General features: G+C 37.5%; 1 protein-coding gene across 1 annotated transcript; it reads right to left on the bottom strand.

Annotated features, from left to right (window-relative positions):
• Window positions 1-396: 396 nt before the first annotated feature.
• il11b (interleukin 11b) lies at window positions 397-10,622 on the bottom strand. The gene is made up of 5 exons (XM_005933717.2): window positions 10,552-10,622; window positions 3,060-3,220; window positions 2,482-2,577; window positions 2,205-2,372; window positions 397-1,643 (listed from the first exon to the last, which is right to left on the bottom strand). Exons 1-5 carry the CDS (start codon window positions 10,556-10,558, stop codon window positions 1,473-1,475), a joined length of 603 nt encoding a protein of 200 aa, XP_005933779.1. The 5' UTR covers window positions 10,559-10,622; the 3' UTR covers window positions 397-1,472.
• Window positions 10,623-11,439: the final 817 nt, after the last annotated feature.

Raw genomic sequence — 11,439 nt, 5'->3', positions numbered from 1 at the left:
TGTCAAAGCAGCCAAAATATAAAAATGTCATCTCTGTGTTTCCGGTTTCACGTTCCTTGTTGGATCTTTGGGTTCCCTGGTGGTTTGTTCATCACGCCTTCATGGACTCAACAATTTTGGATTTTGTGTTTGGTTTGGACAATCAGTAATAAACTCTCCCATTATGTTTGTACTTCTGTTTCCTGCATCATGCACTCAAAAATATACTGAACTCAACACAGGAGATTGTGATGATCAAAACTATAAAAAACACCAGTGCTGAGGTTTTTCTAACAAGTGAGGAGCAAATGTTAAAGTAAATAATGAAAAATCTCTTTAATTCAAAAAACAAACACAGACAGACAGACACACACCAAAAGTATCACACTGAGCACTTACATCAGTTTCTAAGGCAGTTTTATTAATGACTGTAAAACAAGACATACAAATATATAAATAGCAATATGATGGTTTATAGAATGATAATAGATATTATTATTAAATATTACAAAATACTTTGACATAGAAAAATGTTTAGCTACAGATGCCTGCATCTGCAGCTAAACTGATATGCAAATACATAATATAAAATCTTATAAATAGTAACCTAATTATGTACCGAAAATAACAATAAAAAACACGAACTGCAGGCACTGTGAGTGTAAACAGTCTGAGAGGGAGTAAAGGTCACAGGTGACAGTACCTTAGCACAGTGCATTAATACAATACATTTCCAAAGGCGACACGTAAACTGTGACATACACGTATTTTCTTATAAATAGCAAATTACATTAACGTACAGTACATTCTGTTTCCTTTTCTCAAAATAGGTCTTAATGACAGGCAGCATAAAGAAAATCCCAATAATCCAGTAAGATTTCTCTCATTTTAAAAATGCTGAAACCTTTATCCTGCATTTTTTGAACTTTTCTGTAGCTCTACTCTCTACTCACCACTTCTGACATGCTAGTAGCTTCGTAAGGCTGTACTTGGACTACAGTAGCTATTTAAGAATGCTCACAATAACAATGACAGTACATTCTGGTGCTAACAGATATTCAATGTTCACTGTCTCAGATTAGCATGTTAGCAGGCTAAAACTGACTTATTAGCACAAAATACAAAGTTTAGTCCAGCTGGGAGTTGCAGTTTTAAAGGCATTTGTTAAAAATAAACTAAAGTGAAGTAACTGAATTTTAAACAAATAAACAAAATACAGACAAGACGTCAGACCGTTCATCTCAAGGGAGACATCAACATCTATTACCCTATCACTGTTGAGACGTTTAACTCAAAGTTCTGTATCATGGACCTCAATCAAATATGAAAAATTTCAGAGTAATGGAAAATTAAATATCATATCCTGCCATGACATGATATGACATCAAATATTCAATATTTTTTAGTCCAGCTCAAATGCTGAAGGGAAAATCATAAAACGTGACAGTGGTTATGTAGGAAGACATCACTAGTTTTGTCTTGGAGGATTGAGTTTAATGTTTTGGACAGGGGGATCGTCTCTGGAGTTGCCGTAAGATTCTTTTTGACCAGTGACAGAAGACTTGTAGCCGGTCTGAGATCTCTACAGAGAACCTGAGAGCCTCGAAGGCTGTGGAGACGACCGGGAGGGAGGGAGACGCCGTCTGAGGAACTTGTTCACCGATCTGAAGATGGAAAGAAAAAGAAACCAAAGTCATTGGTTGAATCAGAGAAAGCACAAAAACTGATTGTTTTCTCTTCACTCTCTGGATGAGTTTTAATGGGAATCAATACATTTAGCTGTGGAGTTGAATGATTAAATGTCAGGTCTGTTCTTAATTTGTTTGTTTCCTTTTGTTAATCTATATTTTGGTCATTGCTTTCTTTGAGAGACAGGAAAAAAGAGTTTAAGAATTTAGTCTTTATTCCTTTATTTTTTTAACCCAGGTGGTGATTAAATTATGTAATGACTACGTGGTCAAAAACAACACAAAAAAACCAAAAAAAATCAAAAGATGAATGTGAGTCAAAGTTAAAGTTTTACATTGTTATGTCAAACACTATCTTTTACATTTTGTAGCCATATTCTTTAATTTACTTTTTGCTCTAATATCAACAGTATCAGTTTTCAGTTAAAGTTAATATTAAATTAAAGTGTAAGAAATCTCTTGTGTGTCATTTTCAGTGGATTTTCTTTCTAAAAAACAAGCAGACTCAGTAAATTCAAGCCATACTGTTGCTCTCACCTTTTCTAGAAATTTTTTAGTGAGATCGGACAATTGCTCGAGGTGGTTGCTGGCGCCCTCAGCTGCCTGAAAGGGCACACTGACATTTACTTGTGCAGTTTTCAACCACTTGGTGTGCAGCCTGAAGGACTCGACGTACACGTAGAGCTGAGAGAGAGACTCGTTAACCTGCAGAGATGTTAAGGCGACAAATTAAGTGAATATCTTTTAAACTTTGATAGCATTTAGAGTGCATTTTGACCGTTTAAATCACTGATAGGAGAAACTGGATGATTACCTTCAACGAGTTGAGATGGGCAGCAGTGTGTTTTATTACAGGAAGACTGTCCAGTTTGTGTTCTATGTCCATGAAGGTCACAAGCTCGGCTTCTGGCTGTTAAAATATAGCGAAAACGGAGGTTTAAAACATAACCAGATTTTCTTATAATACTTATTATATAGGTTTTTTAATTCTTAAACATAAACTAGAATGCTCACTTGAATCAGATAAGACATTTTTCAAGCTTTCAGTTCACAGTTATGCACTTTCACTTTTGGTGATTTACTATGTTCTTTAAATGACTCATTTTTCACTTGCTTTATTAAAAAGCGCACAACCAATTCTCTCATTTACCGAGACATTTTACAAGCCTTTCGCAGTAACACTCCTACAAAGTTTGTGCTCAAGTGTATCGTGCTTATTTTTAATTACGCCTCAAATTTTTCTATTTCTTAGTTGGAGTCCAGTTTTCGGTCAGTGAGGAAAGATCTGATTTATTTTGACCTATTAACAACAAGTTTTGAAACAAAAAAAATGGTTCTATGACAGAAAAGCCAACATGGATCTGGAACAGGAAGTGTAAAGTTAAACCTTACCAAACCATGGAGTTTTTTGGAGGAGGTGATGATCTTGTCCAAGTGATGAATCATTGGTTCAAACACGCTGTACGGACAAGGGGTGGGACGGGATGACGAATGGACAAATAGCTCAGCCAGTATTACCAGGTAGAGAAGAAAAGAGGTGGTGTCATGGAAAACTGCAAAGACAAGAAAAAAGGATCAAAATAATAAGTTACAATCTTGTGTATTTCATTAGGTTCTGTGGTCTTTCGCCTCATCAAAACACAATCAGCCACATAAAAACACCAGCTCCACATTTATTCAAAGCAAAGGATCGAGCTGAGTAACATTCAGCTGATGCTGCTCCCAGCTGCACACACACACACACACACACACACACACACACACACACACACACACACACACACACACACACACACACACACACACACACACTCATAACAGGTGGCTACTGGGTTGCAATCATGTTGCAGCAGAAAGTATCACAACTCAACCTCTTCCCCTCTGTGCGACCCAGACGTGCTGCTTCTGAATCAGATAGAAAAACCACAGAGCTACATGGAAACTTGTTTTCATTTCCAGCCTAAATCTGGACCACATGACCCACAAGATTAATCCTGAGGCAGCTGTATTTGTCACGGCAGTTAGGAACTATTACACCATCAATCTGATGCGACTGTAGGTACATGCTAGCATTAACACCAAAGCGTTTGTTGGAGATTGGATCTAACGAACGAACAAACAAAAAAACCCAAAAAAAACCTCACACCCTCAGATATCAGATCCAGACATAAACAGTAATTCAAAGAAATCAGATAAGAGCAGGAGATCAGATACGAGATAAAACAAGCATGGATGGTGGTTTAGACACTAAAGCAGGTCACTGTTAGCATTTAGTACTGAAGGAGTGTGGGTGTGTGACAGAAGGAAGGAGAAAATTTTCTGCAAAGCGATAGCCGGTGTTTCCCAGAAACACAAGCAGCATGTTAACAGGTTAGCTGACATTTTTCATAACACTGTTTTTATTTGACCTGCATAAAGTCTTTTCATTTTTTTTAAAATTTCAGATGCTGTTTCAGGTAAATCACATCTCAGAAGTGTCACCAGGGAACAACATCAGCACAAACTGGAGCCTCAAATGGCTTCAAATGGTCGCTGTCTTTTCCCAGCAATTCTTTCTTTTTGAAGCAGTCAAAAATGAATGGATGAGCATACTTGCTGATATTATGCTTTCAGGTTAAATGTAGAGAATGCAAATGTAGCGAGCCTCAACAAAGTTATAGCAGCAACCACTGATTAGCCCATACGGACATAAACCCAATACAAAAAGCAAGACGACTATAGCTGCTTTGTCTATAAGACTGTTAAAAAACATTCTACTTAACTCACAGCGAATAATACTTTGTATCCAGTACCACAGTCTCTTATTTTAGGCTGCATGGCTTCAGAAAAGTTGCTACACTGACCACTTTGGAAACAGAAACTATGAGTTTGCCTTTTTACTATCATACAAAGTTGTTTTGCTGAATTTGGCAGTTGCCTAATGACACATTAATGCCAGATTTGCCATTTTCCATCAGTACCTTGTTGTAGCTCTGGTTTTGGTCTCCACTGGTTTCTGGGGAAATTATCTGTCTTCTTTGGCTGCTAAATGCTTAACTATGTAAACTCTATTCAAACACCTTTCATGAGTCACAGCTACCTCCTGCTGCCCCATTTAGGTTAATGAAGCAAAGGTTGAGGGCTATAAAACAACAGGCAATTAATCAAGAACACCAAACTAAACTATAAAGCTGAGGGGCACTTTAGATATGTTACTAGAAGCAGCACAGTGTTTTTATTTTATGGCCATCCCATTTAATGTTTACGTATGAACAATAAAAAAAAATTAAGTTTGATGGACTGGACCTCCGTGACTGAATACCTCCTACTGTGCTTAGTTAATCCCTGGAAAGAAGAACCACCCTGATGTTATCTGTTTGAGAATGAATAATTGCAATGAGTCTTCTGTAGTTTGTTTTGTCTCTATTTCATAAACTTCTTTTCATCATAACTGAAAGGAGTAACACCAAAATCAAGATTAGTTCATGTCTGCAGGTCTTTGTAACTTCAGAAATCCCATTATGCAGAGTAACAAAGAAATGAACTGTCCGTTAGTGTTAGATCAGGGATAAGGAATGAGAGGTATGCTGTGGGCTTTTTTTCCCCAGCCTGCTCTGGGCCTCTTGTTGGAAAAGGAGAAGGGAGCTGGCGCAGAGGTCTGACTCAGATTAATCTCTTGGCGGTGACATCACCGGGCAGATGCCCCGGGCTGCGCTTTTTAGAGGGAAAACATCCACTTTGTTATGAGTGTCGGAGCACTTTAAGCACTTTTACTGCCACTCAGGCACTCGGGGCAGTATACTTTATGGGCTAAAGAGGTCAACAATGAGGTAAAAAGGGTGAAATTGTTTACCTAAGAAAACAAAGTGAAGTTTTCGTGATGTTTTATCCATTTAAAATTAAAACGACTTGAATATTTAAATTATTTTACACAGTTCAGTAAAGGTGAAAATTTATTAAATGTTTCTACTTATTGTCTTCCCTATATTTTAGGTTTTATTTCTTCCATTTTTGCTTCTATAGTTTTTCTTTCTATATTTCTATATATTAGCTTTATTCTAGCTGCTGTCGCTGGAAGATAACTTTCAACCTTGATCTAATTTGCTGGTGACCTTTGGTCAGACATTATTCTTTGGAAGTCAGATTTCATCTCGTGACTTTGGCTGATCAGGAAACAGCAGGAAAGCAGAAGGTCAGCAGCCAGACAGACGTATAAAGCTGTGACTTTATAAATGTTACGGTAATGTCATTACAATGTGAATTTTATCCTCCACTTTTTAGTTACTAAACCTACCAATGCTATATGATAATTTGGGGCCTTTTCCTAGGTCTGAATGCACTCTATTTAACATTCACCCTCCAATAAATGCATTGGAGAGCAACTTCAGCATCTTGCCCAAGGATAATTTCGCATGCAGACTGGAGCAGCTAGGGATCAAACCACTAACAACCTTCTGATTAATAGATGACCTGCTCTGCCTCCTGAGCTACAACTCGAAGTAGGTTAATGGAGTTATGATTGTCTTGTGAGTTTAGCCTGTGGAACAAAACAGTGTTCATTTGCTAAAAGACTAAAGATTTCATAATGAACTTGTAGTATACTTTTATGTCTTACTGACCAGTGAAAGCAAAATCATGCCTCTCCCTATTTGTTTAGATAGCACTTGGTCTTAGTCCAAATTAAATTCACCAAGATGGCATCCATATGGCCCTTTGTTGGACTGGGAACATGTTCAGGGTGTACTCAGTGTTTTAGCTAAAGAAAGCTTAGATAATACGCAGACCTCCCATGATCCAAATAAGTATTTACTAATGGTCGGATGGAAGCTGAGTCACTGAGGGCACCAGTGTCATAATGCTGAAACAAAAGATGGCTGTTAAATCAACGCATCTGGTGAAATGTTCTTTTACATTCACAATGTGACTATTAATTAACAAACAATAGAGCTGTTTGTTAATTAATGTAACTGAAATTGATGAATTTAGGCTTTAAAAAAATGTCCCCCCCACCCCCCACACCACCACCACGACACACCTTCTTCATCCAACAAGTTAATAACTTTCTTTTCTTCTTAAAAATCTCAATATAAAGAGTTTTGCTCTTTCACTCTTCATCTGTTTGTTCTTGTTATGAGTGCTTAGTATTAAATGCACAGGGGGTCAAGAAGAGCTGGGAAACAATATTTTTCCGCCATCAGCATTCATGTCTGGATCTTATTACAGAGCTAAAATACTGCATCAGAGAACAATTTAATACTCTGATATGAGTCAGACATCCACCACCAGACAAATATATTGCTGTCTGCTCTTCACTTATCCTCAATTTTCCCAATAGCACAAAACCTCGTGGCTTGATTGTAAGAACAGCGTAGTTTTTGGATTCAGTGTTGAACAAGATTCAAACACGAAATAGTTAATAACAAAAGTACAAGCACTGAATGAGTGCAACTGTGGCTTTTGCACATGCAACAGCAGGCTTCATGTTAAAATGATTTTCAGTTAGTGAAGGGCTCAAAATGCTTCGTTTAGTTATTGGAAAATTACTGAAAAAGCCATCAGCAAAACCCAACTGTCACACTAAGAAAAACATCCTCCAGCAGTGCTGCGTACAGTCATGTATTTGGCAGAGTAAACAGCTGTGACAGCATAACGGCACAGAACAAAGTTGCTTAAGAAGCAGAGTGAATGGGCCACCTTTAATGTGTTTAACAGGTCATTTCATCAGCACTCGTTTACCCACGCACGAAACATCAACACACGCACATGCAAGCTCTCACATAATCACAAGCTTCCACCGTTTCCGATCGGGTTCGTGTGCTCTTTCTTGCTGAGTCAGACAAACAAACACTGGAGTTTCCTGTGTTTTCTCTCTGACACAGTGAGTGCCTTATTTCTTCTTATTTGCTCTTCTTTTACTTTGAAGACTGTCCAGTGAATAAAGTGTAAAGCCTGAGTGGCGGGAGGAGCTCTGTCATCTTTCTCCAAAACCATCAAATAAACAAGAAAATGGTAACTCTGTAATAACTGAAGTGTGAGGTTTGGCTTTCAAACAGGTTGTTTCAGGAGCAGAGTGACGGCACTAAGAACGTGTTTATACGTTTTTCTACCAAAACTAAAATAAAAAACACTTTGGATACTTCAGATAAACATAAATATATAATTTTATATTAACAGTGAATCAAATGATTATGTAGTCTAAAAGGTGGCACCCTAAGGTGACAAACCCTATAAAATTATAACCTGACTGTGCTGTTTAACTCCTCTAAAAAGCTTTACACTATAACAATCCAAAAGTGTTTACTATTTACAAGCCACATACTTCCCTTTAGGGAGTGGAGGTGGAGACCTGGAGTAGAGTTACAAGAGTGTGAAAGTTGCACTTACAAAGTGAGGTGTAAGTTCAGTCACTCTGGATCATTCGGGATTTGAACTTCAGTGTCTGTTTGCCTAAACTTCTTTTTATAGGTACAATTTTACAGAGCTACAAGTACAGAGTTGAAACTAGAAGAAATAAATTGCTTGACTCAAGAAAAGCCAAAGAACAGAAAAAAAACAAGAGAAGGAGGGCATGAGTCCTGCTGGTGGGATTACGCGCTAACATCCTGGAAAGTACAATAGTTCTATAGAAGTTTACGCAAGCCTAGTTTCAAATTACTGTTACAGAGAAATGCAACAGGAAGTGTGCTGAAAATGCCACTCTGCTGGCCTAACAGATGTGCCATGTCATTGTGGCTGATTGGTCCCATATATATAACTTGTGAGGTTCTTGCAGCACTAAATTGTTGAATCTATCCAAACCTGACATGAACAAAAGCATGTAAATGTCAAAATATTGCTGATTTTCATGCTATAAAAATCAGCTAAATGGGGGAAGAAAAAGATTCTTAAATATAAGTGGCATTGATTTAATTAACAATTCTTAATAATATTAAATTAGCCAAACATTTATTTTACTTTGTTTTTCAAATTGCAGAGCATGACTGTGTGCAGTTTCAATTCCTGCAGCATCCTGTTTTCTTAGGTTCACTGGAGACAGGGTGACATCACTCCAGTATGTAGCTATATACAGACTTCACTGGAATTAATCGTTGCTCTGCCCCATACAGCTAATACATTTATGTAGCATAACAAGGGGAAACCCATTCCTTAAAATGACTCATACTCACTACAACATCATAAAAAATAAAATAAAAAAATCATAGCCAAGCTTGAAATCTCCCAAGAAGCTTTGGACCATAATGGATAAAACCACTGCAGTAATGATTCGCATAATCTGAATATTGTGTTTTTTTATATTGAGGTTTAAAAAAAAATTGGAGTGGATGAGTTGCAGTACCATTTTTGTCCACTTGGGCAAGCTGGTATATGAGCTGACTCACTCCACAGCAGAATCAGGGTTCAGGCCCCTTATAGTGAGTCTGCAAATTACATTACAGTAAATGCTGGTGATGTGCAATGATGACATCACTGTCTGATGACCTGACTCGTAGCTTTCACAACTTTTGGATAAACAGACTCTGGGTGCCTCATGGCTCCTGTTTTTGTTACTAGTCATCATGTTTTCATAGTTAGTTGATGATCCAGTAGTTTTTGACTTAGTAAGAGTGTCATACAATACCAAACTGATTGGATGAGCATCAAGGAAATATCATTCCCAAAGCACAGATAAAGAGAATACAGTTAACACAGGATCAGTTCTTTAAAACTACTCCAGCTATTAAATGTTATAAAACCTGAGATGACCACACAACTAAAGTTGCAACTTGATTTATTCTGTTATTTTTCCTCCTGTCACTGTGACTGATTACCTCCAGACGACTGCGTGAAAGCAAAGGAAAACTGGTGTTTTCATGTCAGTAAAACTGTCAAACCGTTTTTTGTTTTTTCTGCTGACTACAAAGGAAAACCACAGAGCCCACCTTCACTGCCCAGTGACCACAGCTTCCTTTTCATTCATAAATATGTGCGCCAGTTACACAGCCATTCATTTCTGTTGCTGTCAGAAACTAGGAAGTCCACGTGTAGTGTTGCCAAATCTCTCAGCTAAGCAACAACAACAATTTATGACTTTCATACACTGTGTTGACATGATGATTGCCTCTGTAAAACATTAAAACAGCACCATAATGTGAAGTTATTTTACTTCACTTTGATCCTACACAGCACAGTTTTATAACTGAGCATTTCAATAGTAAAAACTAACTAAACACATTCATGCAGTACTATTTTAAATACCTCTACTTTACCTGAGTAGTTACATTTTATACAAGCTTATGCGACTACTTCATTATCTGAGAGATATAGTTATTACTTAGAGTGTTTCTCTTCCACCTTGAGCAGTTACATTACAGAGCTGTTACAGTGAAATGCTGCCTGGAAATTCATGTGTCAGCATTAAAGAGTAGGTTGGCCAAACAAATGCTACTTTCTACAACACTTTTAATACCCTAAGCCCATTCAGCTTAAAGTCCTTGTGTACTTAAGCAACTTTACTTTTCACATTTATCTGTGAGTACCTGTTTTTTATCTAAGGATCTACTTTTTAACCAGCTCGAACAACCCGGGAAACCCCTAAGACACAAAGCCATGCACACTGACACACACACAGCACCAGCCAATCACAGCCCAACCTGAAACTAAACAGTGGCTGATTTCTAGAGTTCAAATTAAACATTTAAGCACTTCAAATATCACTTTGAGTTTAGTTTCAGCCACAGACTGCTCGGGATTTAATCATTCACCCATCCATTCATTGCCTCTCCCTCTCCACTTCCTTTAGGCTAAAAGTAAAAGTAGGAGACCACGTGCAGCAAAGCCCCCCTTCTTCACACAAACATTCACTCTCACACTCACAGTCACTCACACCTCCCCCTCTTTCTTTAAAAAGTAACTTAGACCAACTTACATTTCATGTTTCTGCTCCTGCCGTAGTAAACAAACCTTCCTCTGAGTCCAGTGTGAGTACAGTACGTGTGAGTGATTGTGTTTGTGTGGACAAATGTAAAAGTTCCCTTTTATAGCATAGAGTATGACACATCACCTGAGTCATCAGCCATCGTCGCCATTTAGGCATCACACCCACGCTGGCCAACCACCCCTCCTCTACCCCCCCCCCTTTATCTGAAAAAGCTTCAAATTTCTTTGTTTGTTGAGGTGATTCTAAATGGAGGAAATGATAAATTTAAAAAAAAGCAGAAAATACCAGATTGAGCAATTTTCCTTTCCTCCTCTCTCTCTTTCTCTCCACTCTTATGTTATCACCTCAATTTCTTATTTTAACTACATTAAGTTTAGAAAATAAAACTCAGTTTGCAAAACACTGAAACAGATTTAAGAAAGTAAATGTAAACTCTGTAGGAATGAAAGTGGCTGTAAAGCAAAATATAATTTGTACAACAACATATTAAATAAAAGAGGATATGGTGATACTTGCAGGAGTAAGTAGCGCAAACAGTGTGACCACATCCCAGCAGCATTGACCATAAATAATAAATGTACAGAAGGTGAAAAACATGAGGAGATGAAGACCGAGTGTAGCTTCGTGCCAGGAGTTAAGTCAATAATTTCCCCCAGGGATCAATAAAGTATTCTGATTCTGAATACTATTCCGAGATAATAGAAAGTAATACTCATAAAGGAGGAAATCTCACTTCTGTTTCTGACACTTTTCTTTGTATTTGATTTTCTGGAATTTCAAAAGTTTGGAAAAAGATGATCTTTTATTGTCATTCTGTTAATAATCTCCTGCCTGGGTTTAAAAAAAAATTATTCTTTTTTTCTAAGAGCTGAGACT

The sequence above is a fragment of the Haplochromis burtoni genome, unplaced genomic scaffold (assembly GCF_018398535.1).
Source record: "Haplochromis burtoni strain Fernald_Lab_line unplaced genomic scaffold, NCSU_Asbu1 Contig_168, whole genome shotgun sequence".
In the NCBI taxonomy this organism is placed as follows: domain Eukaryota; kingdom Metazoa; phylum Chordata; class Actinopteri; order Cichliformes; family Cichlidae; genus Haplochromis; species Haplochromis burtoni.
The sequence above is the reverse complement of the archived record's forward strand: the minus strand, read 5'-3'. Positions and strand labels throughout refer to the sequence as shown.